We start from the raw sequence: 26,883 nt of genomic DNA on the forward strand, positions 1-26,883 counted from the left end.
GTATTCAGAGGCTGGTTATATGCAGCTGAAAAATGTCTCCATCTGGTGTTACTGCAGTAACTAGTTGACCTGATAGGCAGTAAATGCTGGGGGGGAAAAACACATCACATCCAATATTAATAGTCCCAGGTATCATTGTGGTTAGAGTTTTGGGACCAAAATCCTACTTCTAAATAAATTAGTTTTCACTTTTCTTCTAGCAAAATAAGCTGGTTTTATAAATGGAGATCAGTATAGCACTACAGGAAAAAGCATTTTGGAGGTTTGGGGGCTAATTTACTTTCATAACATCAGTCTTTTTGGCTAAAAGTTTGAAACAAACATCCAAATTACACATTTAGGCGTTTATTTATTCATTTTTTTACACGTTGTCTATTTGAGCCGTAGATTTCACCTAATTTGACCAAGAGTTAGCATTAAATAATGCCTTGGTTGCATATTTAAACATAAAAATCTTAACTTCAGTAGCACTTACATAAATCAAACTTTCTAGTTTTGTTCCCCATCTACATTCTGAATTTTGAGGGGTTTGTCCATAAAAGGTGGTGTCAAACTGCAATATGTAAGAGTCAGCATTTTTGGAACTTGATGGAAAAACTCAGGACACCTTGGCCTCCGCTGCCATGTTTTTATTATTTTTTTTGTAGTCTGTCTCTCACAAGGTCCTCAACTTTATGGAAGTGCAATAATACAACCCTGGAATACTCCTTAATGCCATAAAATAACTATGAGCAGTAAAATACTGCCTGAAGTTATAGGACATATAATAAATAAATAAATATATTCACTATATAGTGACCTCAGGGAGTAGGGTCCATTGCATCTGCACTGCTTTATGGAGAAACTACAGTTGTGTGACACTTAAGTCGTCAGTAATTACACAAAATCATTATGTTTCTGCTCACTATACAGTGAACTTCTGTACCTGTACTGGACTAGCGAATGAGTAAACCAGGAAGTGATTTTAGACAGTGTTTAAATGTTTAGTTTGGATTTTTTGAAGGGGCTTATAGTGGTCAGTGTAGTTTGGAGAAGGCAGGAGTGCTCTCTTCAAAGTCACCAGACTCCATTAACAAAAACAGTAATTTTACCTTGCAGAATAAAGTAGTTGCTGGTGTACTGCTGGACTGAATGATTAGTTTGTTTGTATTATTGTGTGACTTTGGTGTTTTAAAGGGTTACTTTAAATTCACCAGATTCACACAATAACACAAACAAACTAACCGATTATGAGAAGCAGTAGACCAGCAACCACTGTGTTCTACAAGGTAAAATGACAGTGGAGTCTGGTGGTTTTGAAGAGCGCATAGATTATGGCTTTAGTTCCTCTATGTCAGGGTAAATTGGTAGAAATATTGTAAGTAGAGTGTACACTTAAATACCCAGCTAACAGTGGGTACCTGAGAGAAAAACTTTAACAGTGAACCATATTTGAAAAAGACCGTTTTTAATGTCAGAATAGGAGGGGAAACGTCAAACTGTACAGAGTCTGTTCACACACAGAGAGGTCAGTCCAGGGAAACAAATCTGCCTCTCACTTTGTGGAGGTAAACTTTAAAAAGAAAAACATTATCTGAAAAAGAAAAATGTATAAAAGGGAAAATGTACAATGGGGTTTGCAGTGAAACAGCTGGAGCCGCCCACGAGGCAGAGGTAGTCAGAGTGTGGTACACTCTTCTCCTCTGGGTAGAGTCCTCGTAAAGGATTGTCTCTGTATTGCCGTGGTTTGCTCTTCTGCGGCGTGTCCTCCTCCTCCTCCTCCTCCTCCTCCTCTTCCTGCTGCTGCTGCTGCTGCTGCTATACCACGGCGTACTGCTGATACAGCAGCTCCCGGATCTTATAGTAGTCGTCACACAGGCAGCCTTCCAAGCCAATGCGTCCGGCCTCCGTCTGGACAAAGATGCACAGGTCATATGGGCCCATTCATTAACACCCTGTACAACATGATCTCACCCTTAAAACATAGAGGTACAAGCCCTGTACAGCACGCTGCTGACCTCTAAAATAAACACTCTTCCAGTTCTCTTCCTCAGACGTTCACAGACTTGGGATTTAAATGTCTAATGAAGCGATCCACTTCAAGTTTTCCCATTTAAATAGCACACACATGCAAGCACACACCCCACGAGCACACACTCCTTTAAAAGTCTCAGATCTCTTTGATTTTCTGGGTTGTGTCTATTTTAAGTTCTTGTCAATTATGCATTTTGTTGTTAGTATCCTGGCTCTCACTTTTCTTTTAGTTGTTAAGTTCTGCCTGTGATTCTTTTTTTGTTTGTTTCTTCTGAGGTGAGATGTTTTTATATGCCACTGGGTTGTTGTTTTTATCCTACTTAGGCAGGTTGTATTTGTTTCCCTCCGTGTTTAATGTTCCATTTTGTGTTAAGCACTGCTATCTTATTTTATAGTGTGTAAGTAAATAAACCTTAAAAAGGCAGAATGAGTAGGATGTTCCCTAAAAAACCCCAATATATATATATATGGGGGGGGGGGACTGGACTCTATATAAACGTAGTGACCAGGTGTCAGATAGGAGGCATGCATCCAAGAGTAAGCTATGAAAATGGTGGACACAGCAACGAAAAACAAAAATGTAGCATGTCGAAAAGCCAAACGGACAAAGCTTGCACCAAAACTAAAGTCATCTGGGACTGGCTTTTGCCGAGAGGTGAGCACTTGTGAGGCGAGCGCTTCAGGTGTCGTTGAGCCGGGGAGGAGGGGATTACTTTGAATATAGCATTACAAACCGCAACGGACAAAGCCTACTTATTCTGTCTGTAACCTTGAAATCATCATGATTTTAAGTTGTTTTTCACCACAAGGCTAAACAGTGATGGTTGCCAACTTCTGAAAATGCTTTGCAATGGATCAATTTAAACATGTGAAAAAAAGGACAGCAAAACGTGTCATCAAAATAAACAAATATTTTTGTGCAGTTATTGATATTTAGATATTTTATATTCAGACAACGCTGCTGTGCACTTGTGTTGACTGGCATGTCCACAACCATTAGTTTTACAGACAATGACAAAGCAAATAAAGTTGATTGTAGGTTGAAAAGTTCAAATCACACAAATAAATGTGAAAATTTTGAAATATTTGAAATTCTAACCCTTTACATTTCATCTCCAAGATAATAACTAATCTTTTACTGTTTTAATTTAGGACTTTGTTAGTAAATACTTCTTACTCTTAATTTACAGTGCCAACAGTATATTACATTGTAAACAACAACTGGACTGCAATGCCAACAATGTGGTTTTGGTTTACTGCCAATACCAGTAAACCCACATAGAAAAACATTCACATAAAATATTTACTTCCGTCTGTGTTTTTGCAGACTCCAGACTAAGCTGCTGTATTTCTCACGCCATCTTAAACAACTTGCACTGAGCGGCGCCGCTTGCTCGAGATGCACAATCCATCATCAAACAAAGGCTGAAGCTCAGCGTGTCACACTGCTTTACAACAATATTAGTGTGTCTTATGGGGACAATTTTCAGCCGTGAATCGCTACTTGTGAGGGCTCACAGTCAACAGAATCTGAGGCAATAAATACTCATACATAGGAAATGTGTTCATTCAGTGCCTATTTGCTGCAGTAGTACATTATTGTTGAATTGTTTGTGTGGCTTTGGCCCAGAAATACTCGGACGACACTGCTATTGTGGCGTGTATCAGGAATGGAGAGGAATCTGAATACAGGGATCTGATAAAAGCCTTCAGTGACTGGAGTCACAAGAACTACTTCCTACTGAACACCTCAAAGACTAAGGAAATGGTGATAGATTTCCGCAGGTTTAAGACACGGAGGTGGTGCCAAGTTACAAGTATCTAGGTGTATACCTGGATAATAAGTTGGACTGGTCCCTAAACACAGACGCTCTCTACAAAAAGGGGCAGAGCCGCCTCTTTTTCTTAAGGAAGCTCAGATCTCTGGACATCTGTAGTAAGATGCTGCAGATGTTTTATCAGTCTGTGGTGGTAGTGTGTTGTTTTATGCTGCAGTCTGCTGGGGAGGCAGCATCACACACAGAGACGAAGGTGGTTGGACAGACTGGTTTAAAGAGCTGGTTCTGTGGTTGGAGCCAGGTTGGACACACTGCACTGTCAAGATGTTTGAGGCTATCTTGGAATACCCGGATCATCCGCTACACAAAACCTTTATGGACCACAAAAACAGCAGTGGACGGCTCCTCTCTCTCCGTTGCAGGACGGAGAGATTCAAAAGATCCTTCGCACATTCGCCCATCAGGCTGTCTCATTCTTCAAGAGCTATCAGACTAACTGAATTTCCCCTCGGGGATAAATAAAGTAATTTTGATGTGATTTGATTTTGATAAAGTGACGGACAGAAGAAGTAAAGGTCTTTTAAGTTTGTTTTTTAGAAGTGTTTTGTGCGGGCCCTTTAATTCTACATGCTTTTAATTTGATTAAAACTCTGGCTGTGTATCAACTCTGCAGCTCCTTTGCACAAAATATCTACATATGAATCAGTTTGGACTAAAACCAGAATTTTAACATTTTGATCGCATGGTTTTGGCAAAAAACAACCCTGTGCCATATGTCTTCCGAGCTGGCCACTGTCCCTGTCGAGGGCTAACGGTGACTCGTGTTGCAGCGAGCTGATGGATAGCACCCTCGCTGAGCCAGCGGGAAGGACAACTCACCCTGCGGACGGCCACCATGTTGTTGCACACCAGCACTCCTCCCACAAACTCGGCCTGGATGCCCTCTCTCAGCAGGACCTGCTTGAAGTCAGACAGGCGAGGCTCGTTGATGAACACCGACTGATGCCCCGGAATCTGGAGGGAAAACGGAAGAGAGCGGCAATCAGACGGAGGGCTGTCTGAATCGCTTATGTGCCCTTGTGGACACGTACGAGGGGAAGCGTGTTACAATGCCCTCAATCACAGTCCCCCCCTGCGATCTGTTCAGTGATTAAGTCCTCTCTGTGACTCACCTTGGACAAACTGTCTGCCAATCTCTTTCCTGACAACATGGACATGAAAATAACTGTTTTTGTCGACTGGCTGCAGCAGCTGACGGGACCTAAAAATCATTTGTTGCTTGTTCTATTTCGTAAGCCATCAGTAATGTGCATGACTGCAGAGAAATGAAGTTAACCTTTTTGTTCATTGTTGCTTTATTTAGGTGTTTGACCTTCACTGTGTAGGATGATGCATGTACAGTCCGACACTAAGGAGGACGTTGGTACATTCATCATCTAAAAAGGGTGAAAGTTTCTCTGTGCATATTAAAATGGCTGAAAACAACAAGACCTAAGTTACATGTTTTGTTCTTATCCCAAATGTCTCCAACAATGTTTAAACCTAGACAAATCTTTCATTCTATTCAAGGTTACTCTCAGTTTTATTTGGTCGCCTGTCAATGCCGTCAAAAAACCCTTAACCCCTCTACGCTTGTCAGCAAGTAATTGCAAATCATAAAATATCACAGAATTATACCCAGTAAAAGTACTACAGATTTTTTTCTGCCACACAGGCTTTCATCATTTGCATGCTGTTTTGCAGCACAGTAATGCAAGTCCAGCAACATACTGATATGATCTTTCAATATAGATTTAGCTTATTACAATGAAAAATAGTAATAAACTTCATTTGTAAAGTGCTTTTCAAAACAAAGTTGCAATGTGCCTTACATGGTTGATCCAGGATTGAAACATTCCACAACTTATACATTTTTAAAAAGAATTAAAGGGAATAAAAGAACCCCAACAATATAGATGAATACTAAAACCATGACGTTTGCAATGTAAGGCCTTGAGGATTGCACATTAGAAAAACTGTTAACAAAAAAAAAAAAATGCGACAAGTGGCTCATGCCAGCCACCAAGCTAAGGTGTGTGTAACATTATATTATAACGCGTTCAATGTTCAACCAGCTGTTTAGGTGGTTGACTTTTTTTTTTTTTTTTAAACAAAGGACAAAAATTGGTTGTAATTTCAAAATTTTTTAACAATTAATTTGTTCAATGGAAAAAAAGGCAATATTTAAGCCTACAAGCGACAAATGTAATTTCCACAAAAGTCCCAAACTCATATTCTGTAATAATGATATACAGGTGCATCCCAATACATTAGAATATGATGGAAAAGTCCATTTCCAGTAGTTCAAGTCAAATGGCCCCAACCAAATATTGAGTCATATAGATGGACATACTTTTCAGAGGCCAACATTTCCATAATAAACATACTTTTTGAAATTGGTCTTTTGTAATATTTAAATTTTTCAAGACACTGAATTTTAGGTATTCATTAAATGTAAGCCATACTCATTATAATTAGAAGAAATTAAATAAATTAAGACATGAAATGTTCCATTCTGTGTGTAATGGATCTATATAATGTGTTATTTCCACTTTTGAATTGAATTACTGACTTAAATACATTTTTTATGATCTAATTTATTGAGATGCACCTGAATGATTGTAACAACTTTGCTCGTCTTCCCCGCCTTACCTCGTTTGAAGACAGCGGCTCCAGCGTGGGAGTGACATCGCTCTCCTCAGACACCTCCTTCTCGTCCTCCCCGAACAGGCTCTTCATGGCGCGCTGTGCTGCTGCCGCCGTGGCGTTCTGGTCAATGCCGAGATCGGGGGCGACTTCCATGGCCACCTCGCCATCCTCCGCCTCGTCCTTCACGCCCTCCTCCAGCATCACGCCAGTGTCCACCTTCACCACGCGCATATCCAGCACGCCGTCGATCCAGGCCAGCTCCGTGTCTTTGGCCTTGCAGAACTGCAGGGAGCTCACCAGCGAGTCTTTCAACCGTACCTTTGAGGAAAATTAAGACATTGGCCGGTCATGGAAGGTTGCTTTTAAATCAAACTTGTGGTAGTTAACTTCTTGGCTCAGTTGCCATGAGGTAGTAAAATGTGACAAAAACGACCTGACGAAGACAGACTCGTCAGGTTTCACTGTCTCACAGCAGAATATTTTAGCTGTATGAATCTTTTAAACACATTTAAAGGACATGATAAACTTATGCACAATTAGTTATTATATTTTCTCTCTGATGAAAAGTGGATTTTTACTGAGGCTGACATGGTAGTAGGGCTGAGCAATATATATAGATATAAAAATATATTGATATATATTTAAATGGGATATGGAATTAGACCATATCGCATATATCGATATAGTTCAATTTTGTTTTTCTTTCTTTATATATAAATGCTGCCCTCACTAGGGTTTGTCATATTTAGTTATTTTGTAATGTTTTTATTCTTCTCATATAAATATATTTATTTCGGAAAGATATTGGCCTATTTTATTTCATAGGCTATTTTTATTTAAGATATTTTTTAGATATAATTGTGCACTCAATGGAGCTTTGATTAAAAAAAAAAAAAAAAAAGAGGTACTGCTGTTGTTGGCTTTAACTTTGACTGAACATTGCCCTCACTCGGCGATAAAACTATCGGGATATATTTCGTATATCGATATTCAGCCTAAATATATCCGGATATGACGTTCGGTCCATATCGCCCAGCCCTACCTGGTAGATGTGCGTTTCACTGGTGGCGTCGATCGTCTCCTGCAGTTTGGGCGTGTAGACTTTGATGTCCTTGCTGAAAGCCTTGCAGGACTCGGCCAGGTCGAGACTGGCTTCCGCCGACCCGCGAACAATCACCAGCTGTCTGGGCTTCATCTGATTAGTGATCATCTTCTTGATGGAGTCGCCATCAGAGCGACCTTCGTAGTCTATGTATGTTATCCTCGCTCTGTGGAAGAATGAAGGCGGGATAAAGCTTTTTAATTGTCGAACATTGGTTAATCCAAGCACAGATAAGATTTACTGATAGAACTGTAATTTATACAGGAGACGTTTGCTGAGTGGGCATTACCTTTTGTCCAAAAACACTTAGTTTTACATATAAACAGTTCCACTCATTCACACCTGGAGGCTATCCAGCACAAAATAGCACTGCTGGAAACTAATCAACTCAATTTAAAAGGGAGAAAAATTGGAAAACCTGCAGAGCTCATGTAACAGGGACGGACAGAATTAAAAGGCTCACTGACCTGATTTCAAGATTTTCTACACTGGAGATGCATTTGGTGGGAACAACAGAGAGATCCTGGTCCATGGGCTCATCTCCGTTGGTCAACCCGGATTCCAGTTTGCTTTTCTCCTCCTCTGTGGCTTGCAGTTCAGGAACCAGAAACTCTTCTAGCCTGTGAAAGAACAATAATGGCTTATTGATATACGACCGATCGATTGGCTGGTAACCAGAATCAGCCAATTTTAAGCTTGACCGGCCAATAAGTCTGTCACATTTACGTGTAACATGTTTCGCATGCAGGCAAAGACAACCAGTTGTCACAGTCGTAAAGACAAACACAGTGTTTCTACTACAAAAAGTTCGGACTCTGTAAAATGCAAACAAAACCAAAATGCATCAAATTCAGAATGATTGTATTTAGTTGCAAAATTTGAATTTGCTAAAGTTGCTAAATCTACAATCTCTTTTTTCCAGAACATATAGGCAATTTTATTTGCGACTACGGACAAATTTTCATTCAGAGAAAAAGGCAAGAAATGTATTCAAATATATTATACTTTTATTAATTTTCCTGCATGCTGCTCAGAATAATCCCGTAGGAGATTTGTTTGAGTAAGCGTGAAAGAAAACCTGTAACCTAGTTGTGGAAAATGTAAACGTGATTAAATAGTCAATATTTTATTATGAACTTTTATCATGACAGAAAATAAGAAAAAAAATTGTGTTTATACTGTCTATTAGAATTCTTAGAAATAAATTAAAACTGATACAGCCAACATGTAGAACCAGTAGGTCAGGCTTTAAAAAAAAAACCTGAATTGGCCCAAAATGTTTTAAATTGGTGCATCTTTGCTTATTGTTGATGGTTGCAATGTATCCATCTGTCTATAATCTGATGTTCACATGTATCAGTGTTGTCGTACCTGATGATTTCCCCGTACTCATCCCACTTTATTCTCTCTTCGTGTGTGGGGAACATTGGATAAGACTTTTTGGCCTGTTTGAAGAAGCTGCCTTTGCGGCTCCCTTCGCTCTTCATCATCAGGTCGTGGTGTTTAGTTTTCACTGCAGCTGGCTGATCCAGATCATCGTCCATGTCGCTCTCGTCACTCGAGTCTACATCAACCCTGCAAAGTGCATGAAATAAACATTACCTGTGCGGCACATACCAGTTCCATTTTTCCAGGGACAGACAACACATTTTTCCTCAGTTGCAGAGTATAAATGTCGTCTTAAAGTGTGATGACTCATCTCCCATTTACAGATTTCCATTTAAATAGCCTGTTTTAAACTTGCAATCTGGAGCACCATTTGCATTTCTGTCTGCTTTTTACATAATTCCCTCTTTTAGCTGTTAAAAGACTGTAAAATCATATGAATGAAATTACACCAAAAGGCCTAACGCGTTATCAAAAAGAGACATCTAACCCTGCAGCACCCAGACGCCCCGTGTCTACTTACTCTTTTGCTTGTTCAAGTTTTTTAGCTGCTTCTTTCTTTACTTTCTCCTTTTCGAGGAATTCTTCCAGCTCCTTGCCTTCGAGCTTCACTCTTTTCCTCACCTGTCATAATGAGAAGGGTGAAAGATGGATACGGTGCAAATGATAGAATGACACATTTTGTCATTTCCTCAGCTGGGTCTGAATGTGAGAGACAGCAGTTTCCCGCGGGGCAAATGCTGCAGGAAGAGATAAACCCAAACCCTCTGTCATGGTAAATCAGCAATGCGACTGTCGGTCTCACCTCCAGATCCAGCATCTTCTCTCCGGGGTTGTCGATGAGGTAGCGAGCCAGGGTTCCAGGTGTAGTGCGGTAGGTCAGGATGACAGAGTTTTTGGCGTCTTGGCACCACTGGATGAAGAGTTCTCTGGAGAAGCCGGACTCGAGGTCTGGCTGGCTGCAGAGCACCACCTTGGGGCTGGGCACCCGGGCCAGGTCTGCCAGACTGTGGCACAGGGTCAAGTGACGGAACTGGAAGGGGTTGTTTCTCTTGTCTTCAAAACACCTCATGAGCTTGTCACTCATCCACTCCACCTACAGAAACACAGCAGATTAACCATTAGGGACCCATTAACAATTTGCTGCTACACCACCACACCAATGTTAACAAAATAAACTGCTTATATGTATTGCATTCTGCAAATAAAATGATGCTGATATTAAAGTTACAATCTCAAAGATCTCTACTTTTTGGCCGCAACTACGGCAATAAGCAGAGTGTTTTTGGATCTCCCTTTCACTTGTTCACAAGTTTTATTATTTGTAGCCATCTGTTTGTTCTTTGTTTTTTTTGGCCAGAGTAACAAATTAAATTGTAACGCAATCAGGAACTGGGAAATATAATAAGTCAATTTACATAAGAATAATGTGGAAAGAGGAATGTGTCAGATGCTCTCCGTTGTTTAGAGCCGTCTGAGCAGAAATACTACTTAAAATGCAACTTGCTAGTGCTAACTGCACAAGCAAGTTGCAATTTAAGCACTCTAATCCAATAAAGGCACATTGTTGTACTTAGTTTAAAAAAATAAATAATAATATGTAATATTTTTAACTGTTTGACTGACGGTAACAGTCAGTATTAAAATTATGTTTGTCAATTAAACAGTTAATTCTTAATATCCCTGCCTAATACTGTAAATTAAAATGCTTTAATCAGTGGGCCATTGTCTCATCTGATTCAGCAATAGTGACTTAACAGATATTCACAATGAAAATCTTAAATTCTGAACAAATATCATAGTCTCAAATCTTGTACAAAGTCAGTGACTGATACCTGTGATTTGGAGAACTCCACCACGTTATAGCTGACATTATTAAGCAGAGCTAGTGGGTAGACTCCCAGCCCGGCATCCCTTGTTCTCCAAATCTGGTCCAGGAGCTGAGCCAGCTCCAACACACGCCCAGCTGTATCCACGGCAATGAGGACATTACCATCACCACGAAGAGTCTCCATTACGTTGGCTGCGAGTAAAAAAAAAGAAGAATATTAATGAAAATCAACATTGTTATCAGATTTATAGAAATAGAAGAGGGGCTTAGACAAACAAACATGTAAGGATTATTTAAGAGAAAATGTTATATAGTTTAATCCTAGTTCAACAGAGATGCTAAGTGTTTGAGATGCAAAATCTATAACATCAAACACTATCCCGTTATTTTTTCACACAGTCTAAACAAACACCATCTTAAAAAGGACAGAAAGATAGGGCTTTCATTGACAATTTACTCTTGAATTTCAATTTTGATGTTGAAATAGAAGTCAGGATTACTTACTAAGAAGCTGCTCATCTCTCTGTTTGCGACGTGGCTGTACATATTTAGCATTAAAGGAGTCTGTGATAAGCAAGTTAGGACGACTGATGCTCTCCAACGTGCAGCCATTAAGATGTCTAGAATAAAGAAACGGAGTAAAAAAGGGCAGCCAAAAACAATAAAACCATGATTGCATTTCATATCCCTGTTGTAATGCTCACATTTCTCTCTTGTGGTTGAAGTCCACAGCATAAACAATCTCCTCTTCCCCGTCCTTTACAATTTTCCATATAGTGCCTCCAATCATGTGACCGGCTGGAAGGGGAGTGATGGAAAGACCGTGCCCTTTCCCTGTCAAGTAAAAAGAAAGGTATAAAACACTTTGGTTTCTGTGATGCATACATGGAGGCAACTCTTGACCTTTAAGGGTCTGCAACTAACTCACCTTTTAGATTGACAATCTGAGAGTATTTCAGCTGCTGAATTTTATCAAAAGCACAGTCCACATCATCAAGGGTGAACAGTGTGAAGTCTTCACTGTTGTTTCGAGACTACGTGGAAAGGAGGAAATTATTAAGAAACCACTGTTAATCCTGCATTAGAGCTCTATTTACGAATACCTTTACATGCATGGCACATCCCACACCCCCTTCTTACCTGATACAGATCATACATGAACATCTGACCCATCTTGTAGACAGGAATTGTAGCATAGATAGTGCAGTTTAGGCCCAGTTTCCCCACAGCATATGGCAGGGCTCCCAGGTGTATGGGGTCAGGGTGGGAGAGAAGCACAGCATCAACCTGATGTACATATCTGAAAGAAAAAAACAGACAGCAGACACTTTTTTGACAGTTTTTCTCGACTGCAAAGACATGCTTGTGAAACTGGGATCCACTTCCTCTTGCAAAGGTGTTAACACCTTTTTTTTGGTTTCACACACATTCCACACCAAAAACAGTTAACACAGATCTCATAGAAAGACCAAAAACTCTATTAAATAGCTGTGTTGAACAGAAAATCCCAGCTGAAATTGGGCGTAAACCCTGGGCAGGTCTTTAGACTATCACAGGGCAATCACATACAGACACACAACCATTCATGCTCTCATTCACACCTACGGGCAATTGCAGATTAAACTGACAGCCAAACAGAATTACCGTACATAGGAGAATTTAATGCAGTACAAAAATATTATGACTATTTCTGAATTTGGGTGAATTTTGGGGGTTCTTTGGTTAAGTTAGAATGCAGGACAAATGTTGAAAGAATTAATGAATGTCCGAATTCATCTAGCCAACTGTAGGTTTTATATACATAGAATGTCTGCATGAAAAATAATGAGGACAACTTTCTTAGAAAAGGATACATAGTAAATATAAAAAAGAAATAGTATTTAACAGGACATCCAAAACAGTAGAGGGGCAGAGTGCAGCAGGGTTTGTCGTCACTAGTAAAATCCTCTTTGGAGAAAAGAATAAAATGTATACTGTAATTTGCTTGCTCACTTTTAGCACATAATATGACTATGTAAAGCATGAACGTTTATGGAACAAGAATAAGGCATAAATTAAGGTTGAACTGGCTTATGTTGATGGCTGTATGTTGTATTTTGTTGTTGACTATGAAAAAATTGAAAGAACATTAATAATTTGACACAAAGTAGTGACGGTTGATGAAATTATTTGCTTTGGTTGTATGTGTTGTTAGGCCTGTCACAATAACATATTTTTTAGGAAAATATGTTTTCCCAGAAACTATCACGATAAACGACAGTATTGTTGTATCGATTTCGTTTTAGTTTTATAATGATATTGGAACGTTATAAGTATAATAAGTCCTTTTCTGCAGCAATCAATTTTTAAATCTTGAGAATATTTAACATTGGAATTGAAATGTGGAAAAGAAATATAAAATATCCTGTATAAATAAAACATAAATAAACTACAACCAAAACAAATAAAAAAAGGCTTTCAGACTCTGTTAACAAAAAATGTACTGAGATAAAATTATGTATTAGTTTTTTTATTATTAAAATAACATATAAATAGCTGGAATGGCTGTTTGGAAAATATAGGGGTTTTTTTTGGCAATTTGTACTGCCTGTCAAACATTTGCAAGACAAAAAAAAGCGTAAACTACAACATATTGAGTCCAAAAAATAACTATTGTGTCAATTTCTATATACCGAACAATAAGTCAATATAGTAATTATCGTGACAGTGTTGTGAGCATTTTGCAAACACAATATGCAATTTTGGTCAGTTTAGTCATGTGTAGCATTTTGAAAATCATCACACTGTTAAAATAATCAAAGTCATTTTTTGTCAAAATGTTTTTTTTTTGTGCCTAAATCATCTCCTCATGTCGCCGGCCACCTATGGTAAAATCGGCTACATCCTCAGTTGATCAGATCATGTGATTTTACCCCTTTAAGATAATGGCCTATGTCAAGTGTGTGACTTAAGCGGATTTATTATGCCTAACTCAAAATAAAATGTGACTTAGGCAATTTTTTGAACATGCCTTTGTGACTTAAGCAAGATATGGTAACACTTTATTTTGAAGATGTCTACATAGGAGTGACATGATCGTGTAATAAACATGACATGGGATGTGTCATGAACATTAATGACACTTTGAAGTAACATTAATGCTCATGATCATGTCCTGTTTCTGACAGACAAAGGCATGTTAAAAAAAAGTCATTTATTTCTCTTAAGTTACATAATTTACACAGTGTTATTACTATGCCAATAGCCATCCTTTGTTACATCCATTTTGAGTGAAAATATCAATACGTGTCATATGTTACACTTTTGGTGAAGTTTTTTGTGTTTCCTGCAAAACTTGAAAAAATGACTTAGGCGATTATTTTAACAGGGTGACGAAATGTAACCTGAAAATGTGTTCAAGCTAATGAGAAAAACTGGTAATCGCAGGACAGGGAGGAAACTAATGTAAAACCTGACGGTAGGTACGCTAATTACCGTTTCATAGCATCAATGATTTCCATTGAGAAGTTCTCGTCCCAGCCACAGTCCAGGAGGAAGCGGAATTCATCCACCTGCAGCAGGTAACAGAGGGCCGACTCCTCCTGAACCCCTGACACGGCCGTCAGCTTGATAATGGACGTCATTTTTCTTTAGTTGTCACGCTGAAAGTACAGTTAGGTTAGCATGGAGTTATGCTCAAAACGCATCCACCCTAATAAACAATATCACCAACATTAAGTGGTGTGGCTCTTTGTTACTTTAACTGAGCACTCATTCAATTCAATCTATTTAGTCTTTACACAATAAACCTGGTTCATTTAACTTGACACTTGCATTTAAGATTAAATAATATAAATCTGCATAAGTCCGGTCAATTAAACACGTGTCTAGCTTGTCGAACATTAAATTAAAGTAAACACACTTTGGTTGTTAGCCAAAGCTAGTTCGCACTAGCAACAACGTTAACAAAGTACCCGGCAAAGTCTGTCTATTTAGCATGCTAGCTACATTAGCTTACACGATGTACGTGACTTGTATCGACAAAAGAACGTGCAACGTACCAGTTAATATGAGTTATTATAAATTGCCTCCCGTTGGATTAGAAACACAATAAGTGAATGTTCTATAACTCCAACATTAAGACATTTTGGCTAGCGGTTTTAGCACACACTTCACTAGCAGACATGTTTGCCGCTGCATCCTGTGTGAAAGGTTAAAGGAGTGTACCAACTATGGCGGTGCTGAAATATATAATTTTATTATAAAACACACTGAATGCTCATTTTACCGGGGACTATTTTAATTTACGCGCGTTAGTATGTCGAGTTCATACGTTGTCACTAATATTATAACCCACAATAAAGACTGTTGTGTTTTTTCTTTTTTTAATTATGGTTCAAGTAACCCCGTCACGTTTGGACACTTGGTAGAGTCCAATGTCCTCTGCTTGTTGTATGAGCAGCTGAAGGCCACGACTCGGTGTAAACACAAGGTAAGATTTTACATATTCCGACATCATGTTTCTTAAATATTCACGTTATTGTACTCTAACATGTTTACTGTGCAGAACAATCTAATGACTTTAACTCTAAACCCGTTTTATAACGAAACCGGACACAATGCTAGCACGTAATGCTAGGTAGCTAACTGACCTATTAGCTAGTCGGTAGTTGGTTGGTGCTGAAGTTAGCTGGGTTTTTTAGTTTTGTTTTTTAATTTTAACGCCTTTTTTGGGTAGCTAGAGTGTATATTGTAAATTGACAGCTAATGCACGTATGGTATGAAGTTATCTTTGAGTCTCACTGCTGAGCTCGCTGCTGTTTTTATATAAGACCGTTAAATATTAAATGAATGAGGTTTAGTGATTACTATCACATACTTTTAAGCTAACTCTCTGAACCCCAAGTGTTTCTTTTGTTGCTCTTTTTACACTTTGCTCATTGTGGCCTTGTATTTTACTGCAAAATATAAATTCTGCATGTCCTATGGAATCAGCACAATCATGGCTAGAAGTCCAGTAGCTTTTGTCTCACTAGTTTTGTGGAGGTCCTGTCAGTGAAGATGGACTGTCCTAAAACAATTGGCAGCCTTTTTTCTGTGTAGGTCTGTAGATGTGCTGGTGGACAAATATTTCATTCATTTTGGGAGTAACCCATTAATCCTTTCAAGCAGATCCAGTATAATACTGCCTTTTATACAGATTTGTCATGTCCATGTCCATGAGCAAAATTCCATTCAAAATGCATGGCTTTTCATTTATTGGCTGGCAATTTACCACATTTGGACAGTGAAATATATCTAAGAACACTTGTATCCAGTTTTTCCTGCTTGGTAAATGTTGCTTTGGCTTGTTACAATGGGCTGTGATTACCTGTTCTGCACTGCAGAGAAGCTAAAGCAATGTCATGGTCATGAATAGTAGTATCAATTTAGATGGTCTGTAATGATCCTGTTCATTTTAATTATATGGGAAATTAATATGAGACGGCATCAGTTCCCTTTATCCAACTGTAAATGGAAGCACAACTGTTGTAGCTAAGAGGATAAAATCAATGTGTCATCTGCTTGTTTCTGCAGGACCCATGGCCAAATTTCTGGAATTTGCCCGTACACACTGGACGAACATACTGGTGCCAATGGGCTTTGTGATAGGATGGTACCTTGACAGAGTACAGGACAGCAAGCTGACAGCTTTCAGGAACAAAAGTGCTTTGTACAGCAGGTAAGAATAAAAATCACTGAACTTCCTACCTGTGTTAAAACATAAGACAGTTAATTAAGGACCAGGTGACATTTACTTAAAAAGCTGTGTAATGACGGATCTACAGCATTCCCATAACTAATGCATATAACTGACCAAAATGCTCATTGAGAAAAGGAAAATAAAATGGCCAAAAACCTTGTTTCATGTGTGTTACCATGGCAATTTGTCAGTGCACTTAAATCATAAAATGTGAGCACAATTTGCTATTTTTGATTGTAATAGCAGGAATTCAAGACATTTGCCTGACATAAAGGCCATCTAACAGCAGTGTTACTCTGGGTGTGATATTACTAAACCTCCCCACTTATTTTCTTCAGGGAGCTGAAGCCTGGTGAGGAGGTCACCTGGAAGTAGACGAGCGTGACCTGGAACATGTCTCGTTGTCTCTGGTGTGAATGGCCCTCAAATCAGAATATTTAAGAAGACCCCCTTATCTCTGTTTTTGATCTGGATCAAGCAAATATCTGTAATTTCTTGAGTTGTATCAACTGATAATAAACATGCCCTTTCTCATGAGAAGTATTTGTTGGTGATTGCATAACACAAGACATAATTTAATTTTTTCAAAAACTTCTTTAATTGATGTTAAACAGAGGAAATTTATAAATGTGTTGTTCAGTGTTGCCATTCCATTATAGCTGATGAAGACGACTTGGGACAAGAAGGGTTTTTGCAGTATTTTGGACAGAGGCAATCTTTTCATGCAGTCAGCATGACTGAAGAATCTGTGGCCACTACAGCGGTTCTGCAGTGTGGATAATCCCTCTCTCAAACAGCAGCTCAGCCAAAGTGATCTGTAGAGAAAGGGGGGAAAACGATATAAGCACAATTCAAAATTCCTAACTTTTTAACATGAATCATAAGCCTGAATGTACAGTAGTGTAACAGCACAGACTGTATGCACATAAAACACACCTTGTCCTCTGCTGAATCACATGGGAAACTTCCTACGGTCACAAATTTGGGATATGAATGGATCAGAAACTCCACGGCGTCTGTGTGCTGAAAGACAAACAAATATTAGTTGGTGACAACATGATTTGGACACAAAGTACCAAAGAAGAGTTTTCCACCGATCTTCCAATCTACCTCTGCATTTATTTCAAAACTCTTGAGCTCCTCTTTGTGGTAAACTCTGGAGTTGTCTGTTGTGTAGTAAAGATGAACAGCTTCTCCATCGCTGCATAACCTGGGAAGACAGAACATTAAATTGTATCATTGCCTTTTCTACTTTTATGTGAAATCATAAAAGCGGGTGTTTAAAGACACTATATACTCCACATTTTGAATAGTCCGTTCCTAACCTGCCTGATGTAAACGTGCTGTGAAATGTTACCTGGCACAGCCGGCACGGAGAACTCTGACTCGGGTTTGGCTCGTGATATTTGCACCTGCATCTACAACTTGCCCGCTCTCCCACCTGGCAGATGCTCCCTGCACACTGCTGGCCAGCTCCTCTGTGGAAGAGGACATGAAATGGTTAGAATAAGAAGCATCATGTGTCTCACACGGTCCTGTAATAGTACAATTTGCTTCTGAATTAAGTGTCTTCAAAGGGAGTTAATTCCCAGAAGCGATGTATCCATCACATACCTGGTGTGAGCATGGGAGGAAGGCAGTCATGCAGGAAGTCTCTGGCTTTCTGATCCACGGCAGCATCCACCGGGGAATAGTTTGTCAACTTTTTCATCAGAGATTCGATTCTTTGGAAGAATTTTGTCCGGCGTTGGTCATCCTACACACGTGGAGTCATTGGTGGGTGATTGGTGAAAAGCCAAGTGACAGGAAGTGACAGAGGTGGGGGAAAAAAATCATTACAGCATCGTATCGCAATATTTTGCGTCGATGTCGGAGGCCATATTGGGCTCACTTTTATGAATATACTGGATATACTGGTATCAATGAAACTAGAAGATCAAAGGAATCTATAGGCATCATGTGTGCCAGAAATCATCTCGGGAAGTTGTCGGAATTACTCTGCAAAGTTAGGCTTTTTAATGTTTCATTAAAAAATAAATAAATTGAGAGCAGTGAAGCTTAAAGTTTTTGAAAGTTTGAGAAAATGCCACGATTAATTGATATCAGTTAAGTCCAGTTTGACTGAATACTTTGTTGGTCAGTCTGTGGGTTTGACTCATTGTGGAGAAATAAAAAGACTGAAGTGAGATGAATAGACTGAAAATTCTCTCTTATTTGACAAAACAATTCTTGATTGAATTTAATTTTGTGGACACAAAATGCAGTTCAACGGTTAAATCGCAATATATTGTAGCGCAATACTCACCATACCATAGTAATAATAATAATAATATTGTATCGTGACTCAAGTATCGGGATAAAATCGTATCTTGGGGTCTCCCACCTCTATGACCTACCTTGTCAGAGTTCTGTACTCCCATGTATGTCAGGTAATCCAGAGGTAAGCCCTGTCTGAACTCCACATCCTCCTCCATGGCTATTTCCAAAGCGGCTGGAACCACCTGAACAAGGGAAAATCAAAATTGGACCTTTGGTAAATTACAGAATAAGTTTTTATTATTTATAAAACATTTTTTGCACAACTTTTATCTGGAATCAACACTTGAATATTGCACACTAGAGCTGCAACAACTGGTCGACTAATCGATTGAAAGAAAAATAATCGCCAACATTTTTTATAATTGATGAATAGTTGTGCAAAAATGGCAGAAATTTGAGTTTTCATTATCTCAAATTGTAAACTGTCCTGCTTTTCTCTGTTAAATCACATTAAACTTAATATCTGAGTTTTGGACAAACAAAACAAGACGTTAAAAGGCATTTTAAAGATTTTGAGAAACTGTAATAGACATTTTTTACTATTTTCTGACATTTTATAGATCAAGTTATAGATCAAAGGACTATTAATTTATTACAGGGTTAGGGTTGGCTCTGCAGTTTTCAATAAGTCAAATTTAAGACTTTTTAAGACCATAATGAAGTCAATTTAAGACCAATTTCACAAAAGAAAAGTACTAAAGACCTGAAGGAAATTCGGAGGCCCGGAATTACTTGCAAAGTATATGAATTTATTCACAGCTCAACTTCTGACCGGGCTGCACAGGTACTTAGTTCCGTTTTGTAGTTATGTTGTAGCGTCCTCAAAAATCAAAATATTTAAAAGCGAGACTGAAGTTTATGCATTTGTTTTAAATAAAAGTAACTTTAATACATTTTTAAGACCTTTCAAAATCGTATTTAAGTCATTTTATGAAATTTTAATAGAACTTCAGACGTTTTAAGACGGATACCCTTGATTAATCTAGAACATAATCTGCTGGTTAATCTATAATGGAACCAATTCTTAGTAGCAACCCTATTTCTCCTGTTTTACTTTCATGGATTCTTAAACCATGTGTTGAAAGGTTTGTGATTATAGAGCATCACCTTCTGCAGCAGATCCCCCCAGCTGTTCTTCTGGTAGGAAGAGATGGTGACGTGGAGGGAGTGAGCGTCGGGGAGGCAGTCGCCCTGGTGGACGAACCCTCGGGGAAAGTAAAGAAGATCCCCGGCTTCAAGCACCACTTCAAGGATCGGCTTCCCGATTTCTGCCTGCTTGAAGTTTGCTGAAGAAAAAAAGTAGTAACATCTGAGAAACATAGGCTGATGTGTTTAGAATCAATAACGTATAGTAAATAATTATACATAAATCCTGTTGCCTTTCAGTACAAGAAAAAAAAAAAAAAAACTCACCACTTGACAACACAGGCAAGACCTCATCATCCGTCCTACAATAAAAAGTCAGAAAAGCAACTGTAAAGTGTGTTTCATCTCAAAATGTTATAATCATCGACTAGTTTCTGCTTTGTTAATGTTTCAAAACAAGTTAGTGAAAATTTAACTGCACTTTTTAGAGGTTCCTCCCTGTATCTCACCTTGGGTTGTACACTCTCCAATGTTTCTTCCCTTCCAGCTGAACCACAAACGCTTCAATATCGTCATAATGTGGCGCAAAGCCTTGTGTTCCAGGTGGTGTCAGGTATCTGGTTGAAGAAATAAAAATACACACTGATTTAACCCTCTGAACTCCCCCTTATAAGGCAAAAAATAAATGTATTTATAAGAAATAAATAAATAAAAAAATCCTAAAATTTGACAACTTATCATATCCAGAAACTGTAACAGAAAAAACTGAAAATATTGTCAGATTTTAACATTTCCGATGGTCTTTGAACTAATCATTTGTGACGAATGCCTTTATCAGGAAAAATCTAAGACTAAAGTGATATTTTATCAAAAATCCCCTAATATTACATCAAAAATGTCATAAAAAATAAACAGTTTGCAGTAACCAGATTCTGTGAAAAACATAAAATTCTGCACTCTTCAGCCCAACTGTAGAGCCATGAATGATTTGGCCGAGACCAACAGTCATGTGACAAAAATTCTGTGAAATTTGGACTGAGGTGCAGGCTTTTTTACACAGAACAGAGGAAAAGACACAGGAGGATGACAGCAGAGGTAATAAAAATGTTAATAGTTTAATATGTATTGCATGTGGAGCTAAATTTTTATTCCTAATATTGGTAACACTTGTGGGCACTTGGAATAAAATGGAAACTGTTCTGCATATACAACATTTTTCCAACATTCTAAAATAAATGACCAAAGAAATTCAACTTAGTTTTTCATTTTCCTCCTATAGTATATGGAATTATATTGCGTGTTATACACAAAAGACACCAGAAGACATTTGAGTTCTGCCTACTTCTATCCATGCATGATTGTGCTGTTTCCATAGAGGTGCAGGACTTACAGGTACACAAAAAAAATAGAATATTGAGAAAAAGTTCAATATTTTTGGTCAAATATTTCAGAAATCTATCCATTATATAGATTGATTACACAGAGTGAAATATTTCAAGTCTGTATTTCTTTGAATTTTGATGATTATGGCTTATAGATAATGAAAACCCAAAACTCAGCATCTCAGAAAATTAGAATATTACATAAGATCAATAAATCTCTTAACCAAAATAATCAAAATTACAAGAAAAACAGGCTTGAAATATTTCACTCAATGTGTAATCAATGTATATAATGTATGAGTTTCACTTTCTGAAAGGATTTACAAAAGAAATTGAACTTTTTCACAATATTGTTTTGAGATGTACCTGTATATATTGCAGTGAAAAATGAGGCCACAGTGAGTAAAATGTGACAGGAGCAAAAGAACGCCCTGAAACTGCTCGAGGTTCAGACGGTTAATAGAAAGTGATCGTATCTATAAAAGGTTTCCGGGACAATTCCTGTTCCAAATACTTACACGTTGGCCCCTGCCATGCTGCCAAACTGCTCCTGGAGGATGGACAACACGTTCCACACAGTGGAGGAGAAGGCCTGGGGGTTCAGCATGCGGAGGGAGCAGCCTCTCTGCGAAACAGAGATTCGGTGGTGATTACTAATCTGCGATGAGTGCGCTGTGCAGATGGTGCACTGACACTTGTAATGCACTTGAGGCAAAAAGGACTTTGAGCTCGAAAAATATTAAAATTAATATATGCTTCATACATAAACATACATCTAACCGCTTTTAATGAAGGCGGTGAAGGAGGATTTCAAAGTGAGAAGAAACTTTAATCATCCCCACAGAGAGAACCACTGCAGCGAACATGCATCCAATTAGAAGCAATGTAAAAAAAAAAAAAAAAAAAAAGCAGAATGTACAGTAATGTTGCATTGGAAAATATCTGTATGGAGATCTGCTGCCTGCATCAGCTTGGTCTTACCATTTGTTTCAATTTTATTTAAGTTTCGTCTTGAATTTACGTTCAACATTATTTTCCACTGTGTTTTTTTTTCAGGTTACTATAATAACCCCGGGTCTTACCTCATAGAAGTCCCACACAGTGAAAGGCAGAGCTCTCCCTGGAGGATTGTGCGTCTCCCTTTTGCCGTTAGTGTAACTCGTGACATCCAGATTCACTCCATACTGAACATCCTCCTTAAATTAAACAATGCACACATGAAGTTCAGTATCACAGATTTTAATTGTCTGTCAAAGAGCTTAAAGTTACTCATTGAAGTGTAGTAGGAAACAGAACAAATCTGGACACAGGCCTACTAGATCTAAAAAGAAGTAAAAAGGGTACAAATAAAAACAGAATTGTCTCCAAATAGATAATAAATTAAAAATAATTTAAGATTTATATTATATATTTATTTCGTTCTTTATATGAATTAAAAAAAACACGACAAAACTTCAAAGAACATCCTTCAATATTTGCTTTTTTCCCTGTTAATTTATATCCATTTTTCCTCTTTAAAGGTATGCTAAGAAACACACAATTTTGTAATGTACTGCTGCTCAGTATCAATACTGTTTATATGATCTAACCTGGAGATACAGGGTGGTCTGAGGTAGCTGGGGGAGTGTTCAAAATATGGAAATGTACTTAAGAAATGTCCTGTATCCTTCCTGTTGTCACAAAGTCCTATGATAATAATAATAATAAAAATTGCATTTAGTAGTGTGTAAGTGAAGTTCAGTATCATAGATTTTCATTGTCTGTCCAAGAGTTAAGTCACTCATTGAAGAATAAGGGTACAAATAAAAACAAAATAGTCTCCAAATAAATAAATAAATCCCATTGAAAACAAGATCTAATATATTTTCTTTTATATGCATTTTAAAAAACAAGACCAAACTTCATAGTACGTCAGTACTTCAATATTTTTTTTTTGTTTAGTTATATATTTTTAACTCTTTAATGTATTCTGAAAAACCTACATTTTTGTACTGGACTGCTGCTCAGTATCATTATTGTTAAGCTATAGGGAAGGGTGAGGTAGCTGGGGGAGTGTTTCGAATATGAAAATGTCCTAAGAAATTAACTAAGAACTTACTTACTAAGAAGTAACTTTCCTGTTTTAGACACAAATATGAATAATAACGTTTTTTTATAAAGTACCTTTATTTTTACACGTCATCCTCAAGTTCTAAAATATTAATTGCATCTAATTTTGTATTGTGTAAAAGATCTGCCTTGAGCACAACCAAAACGTTCCAACACTGCTGAGGAAATTATAGACAAAGTAACAGGCTGAGATAATGATTCTTACCTGTCTTAATATGCGATCAAACTCCGCTGTGGAGAATAATCCTTTGTAATAATCCCGATCCTTACGTTGCACAAGGATGGGCTTCTTTTCCCATGTTTCCCTATGGAGAGAAGAAAAAGATTCAAAGTTTCTATTTTGTTGTAATTCGGGATTAAAAGCCAATTGGTCCATTGTTTACTCTACTACAGCCTCCAGATATTTACTTATTTTCCGTCTGATTTTTGAATGCAAAGACAGAAACACTGCCAGCCCTCTCATCTCTACCTGAAGAAGGTCTTGGCAGGAATGGGGCTGATGAGCCACTGGAACAGCTGGCTGGCTCGCTCCCTGCTGTTGTTGACTTTCGTCAGGTCGGCCAGCAGAGAGTCCAGAGCCTCACCGTCTCCATTTACACATTCCTCGTCCTGCAGAAGAAACATAAAGAATAATTAACACACATTTTAGCTCATTTATATATGTGGATGTTGGTATATCGGGATGCATCCATGAATGTTTATATATAGTGTGCGTGTATGTATATATGTGTATATATATAGACAACCGTGAAGTCATTTTGTCCCTTTTTTTCTGTTTCCATCTGTGAATGTATAATATACAAATAATAATAATGTTCCTATGTTGGAAAGTTTGACTCCATGAACAAATAATAAATAATACTACAACCCTATTGCTAAAGTCATTTAAAACCTGAATAAAATTACTTGCTAATTTGACATATATTCAACTAAAAACTGTATAAAAAAGCCAGTTTAAGCCGAATTGTTTTTATAATTATACATATTACTTATCAATATAATTTTGTTTTTTTACACTTGTTTGAAATCTGTGTTATATTATTATTTGATTCATTTTAAGGGGTAAAAATAAACACTGTTAATGATAAAAATGGCAATGACTATTCGACTTATCGATTAGTTGATCGATTAATTGTTTAGGTCATTTTTCGTGTAAAAGGAAACAGCAGAAAATGCAGTTTTTATCCCCTCGTCTTTGGAAATCTCCTGCTTTTCTGATGATAACTTGTCAATGATGTGAAAACTGCACCCAAACCCCCTAATTTGCATCTTGGCAGTACACACTTACTTCTGCAGTTCAACTGAAAACTGTATAAAGGCAGTTCAAACTGATTTTTTTTGTTATTATACATATTACATATAAATATATATAATTTTATGCATTTTTTAAAACATTTATTATTTGTTTGGAACCTGATTTGTATTATCATTATTTTATTTATTTATTTTAAGGGGAAATTAAAAAACGGTTATTGATAATGCTGCAATGATTAGTTGACTTATCGATTATATCATACAATTTTATTTTATTTTTAATATATTTATAAGAACAATATTTTGATAATCGATAATTTGTTTAGGTAATTTTTCAGATTAAAAAAAAGGCAGAAAATGCAGTTTTTATCCCCTCGTGTTTGGAAATTGCCTGCTTTTCTCTGTTTTAGATCATATCAAAGTAAATAACTTTCGTTTTGGACTCACAAAACAAGACATTTTTTACCTTTTTTCCCCAACAATTTATAAACCAAACGATTACTCGAGAAAATAATCAGATTAATTGGTAATTGCAGCCTTAATAAGCATTCAGATGGACAGATGATAACTTGTCAATGATGTGAAAACGGCACCCCACACCACCTATCTTTGCATCTTGGCAGCAGGTACACACTTACTTCTGCAGTTCCCTTCAGGCTCTCCTCTCTCTGTGCAGCCTTTTGGAGCTTCTTTCTCATTTTTTTCCTTTCAGGCTTTAATTGAGCTTTAAATGTGTTGACCTTATTGGTCCCATTCTCCCTTTTCCTTTTCTTCTTCTCTGCCACCTGGAACATCATACAAGTTATCATAAACACCGTAAAGATAGAGTCAGCCTGCAGACATGATGATGATGAGAGAACATGGTTTCACAGCTAACTGGCTATCAGGAGGACTGTGCTGGTTGCTGTGAGTCTGTCACAGAGCAGAGCACTGAACCACTTCCTAACACTTTGTGTTAATAATACATACCTGCCCTGGAGGCTTCGTAGCAGGAGGAGGATCGTCTACTGACAACGTTTGATACAAAGCAAAAGCTGACATGTGTTTTCTCTCCATTTTCCAGTTGTCAGGTCATCACCCTGCGACTGCTGGGAGTCTTCTTCTACAGCTCGTTGTGTGCTTTTACGCTCTATAGCGGACTCACTACTGCCACCTGTGGAGCTCCACTGAACTACAGGTTGCAGACTTAAAGGAGCTTATAGGACCTTTTGAACACCTTTAAATATATATATACATATATATATATATATATATATATATATATATATATATATATATATGTGTATATATATATATATATATATATATATATATATATATATATATATATATATATATATATATATATATATATATATTTCTGTTTTTTTTTTTTATAATTTAAACAATACACAACATAAATCACCAATGGACAAACACAGTAAAACAAAAACAAAAAACACCTTTAACACCTTTAAAAATATTTATATATGTTCTATTTGTGTATCTAATTATATATACACACACATATATGTGTGTGTTTTTATTTATTTCTATATTTATTTATTTTATTCCATTTTACTTTTTTATTGAAGACAAAGTATCATGACAGTAGATATTACATGTATGAGATTCTTATGATGATAATTCATTAGTTTATTCTTATGTTCCTTTCATAATCCTGTTTAACATTAACCTAATAAATATGTCGTATTGGTATACACATATAAAAACAATAATAAAGGCACCCCCAAAAAACACATAAAAAAACAATATTATAATTATAATAACAATAATAATAAGAGCATATTTAAAAAAACAAAACATTTTTATTGTTCAACAACTCAGCTCAGCTCAACCTTATTTATACAGCACATATAACACCCAAAGCGCTTCACTGAGCAGACAAACAAAACAAGAAGAAAGAAAAACATAAAATTGAAAAATATTAACAACAATAAAGACAAAAGATACAACAATAAAATGTTGAGGAAAAAGTAAATATACAAAGTCATTAGAGTAAAATTAAAATAAATACCATAAAAATGTAAAACAAAATAATTATTAAAGCTTAACAACTAAGGCTATAACATTACTGCAAATTAAAAATGCACATTAAAAAGATAGACCTTTATACAAACTGAGAGAGCTTGCCAGAGGCAGTGAGTTCAACAGTTTAGGGACATAAAAACAGCAGGCAGCCTCGCTTTTATGGGACACATAAGGAAAATTTA

The 26,883-nt window shown here is 37.3% G+C and overlaps 3 protein-coding genes across 3 annotated transcripts; 1 reads left to right on the forward strand and 2 right to left on the reverse strand.

Annotated features, from left to right (window-relative positions):
* Window positions 1-1,426: 1,426 nt before the first annotated feature.
* On the reverse strand, window positions 1,427-15,000 carry cpsf2 (cleavage and polyadenylation specific factor 2). The gene is made up of 15 exons (XM_059356985.1): window positions 14,839-15,000; window positions 14,273-14,439; window positions 11,939-12,098; window positions 11,727-11,832; window positions 11,503-11,632; window positions 11,303-11,418; window positions 10,803-10,990; window positions 9,773-10,063; window positions 9,491-9,591; window positions 8,953-9,156; window positions 8,049-8,201; window positions 7,522-7,747; window positions 6,483-6,797; window positions 4,671-4,805; window positions 1,427-1,890 (listed from the first exon to the last, which is right to left on the reverse strand). The coding sequence occupies exons 2-15, from the start codon at window positions 14,419-14,421 to the stop codon at window positions 1,798-1,800; spliced, it is 2,367 nt and encodes a 788-aa protein (XP_059212968.1). The 5' UTR covers window positions 14,422-14,439; window positions 14,839-15,000; the 3' UTR covers window positions 1,427-1,797.
* Window positions 15,001-15,016: 16 nt separating this feature from the next.
* On the forward strand, window positions 15,017-17,060 carry LOC131991531 (NADH dehydrogenase [ubiquinone] 1 beta subcomplex subunit 1-like). Its single transcript, XM_059356986.1, has 3 exons — window positions 15,017-15,269; window positions 16,355-16,499; window positions 16,859-17,060. Exons 2-3 carry the CDS (start codon window positions 16,360-16,362, stop codon window positions 16,893-16,895), a joined length of 177 nt encoding a protein of 58 aa, XP_059212969.1. The 5' UTR covers window positions 15,017-15,269; window positions 16,355-16,359; the 3' UTR covers window positions 16,896-17,060.
* Window positions 17,061-17,094: 34 nt separating this feature from the next.
* Window positions 17,095-25,774, reverse strand: riox1 (ribosomal oxygenase 1). Its single transcript, XM_059356444.1, has 15 exons — window positions 25,640-25,774; window positions 25,309-25,455; window positions 23,886-24,025; window positions 23,622-23,721; window positions 22,390-22,503; window positions 21,826-21,932; window positions 20,435-20,542; window positions 20,253-20,287; window positions 19,947-20,125; window positions 18,917-19,021; window positions 18,135-18,276; window positions 17,878-17,998; window positions 17,631-17,730; window positions 17,457-17,543; window positions 17,095-17,335 (listed from the first exon to the last, which is right to left on the reverse strand). Exons 1-15 carry the CDS (start codon window positions 25,724-25,726, stop codon window positions 17,276-17,278), a joined length of 1,632 nt encoding a protein of 543 aa, XP_059212427.1. The 5' UTR covers window positions 25,727-25,774; the 3' UTR covers window positions 17,095-17,275.
* Window positions 25,775-26,883: the final 1,109 nt, after the last annotated feature.

Source organism: Centropristis striata, chromosome 18 (assembly GCF_030273125.1).
Source record: "Centropristis striata isolate RG_2023a ecotype Rhode Island chromosome 18, C.striata_1.0, whole genome shotgun sequence".
In the NCBI taxonomy this organism is placed as follows: Eukaryota; Metazoa; Chordata; class Actinopteri; order Perciformes; family Serranidae; genus Centropristis; species Centropristis striata.

Coding starts and splice junctions, on each gene's coding strand:
- cpsf2 (XM_059356985.1), bottom strand. CDS start 14,421: ATGACGTCCATTATCAAGCTGACGGCCGTGTCAGGGGTTCAGGAGGAG. Junction 11,633..11,726: donor TCAGATTGTCAATCTAAAAG/GTGAGTTAGTTG, acceptor TTTACTTGACAG/GGAAAGGGCACGGTCTTTCC. Junction 11,419..11,502: donor TTCAACCACAAGAGAGAAAT/GTGAGCATTACA, acceptor TCTTTATTCTAG/ACATCTTAATGGCTGCACGT.
- riox1 (XM_059356444.1), bottom strand. CDS start 25,726: ATGGAGAGAAAACACATGTCAGCTTTTGCTTTGTATCAAACGTTGTCA. Junction 23,722..23,885: donor CCTGCCAAGACCTTCTTCAG/GTAGAGATGAGA, acceptor TTCTCTCCATAG/GGAAACATGGGAAAAGAAGC. Junction 18,277..18,916: donor GAGTACAGAACTCTGACAAG/GTAGGTCATAGA, acceptor CCACGTGTGTAG/GATGACCAACGCCGGACAAA.
- LOC131991531 (XM_059356986.1), top strand. CDS start 16,360: ATGGCCAAATTTCTGGAATTTGCCCGTACACACTGGACGAACATACTG. Junction 16,500..16,858: donor AAAAGTGCTTTGTACAGCAG/GTAAGAATAAAA, acceptor TATTTTCTTCAG/GGAGCTGAAGCCTGGTGAGG.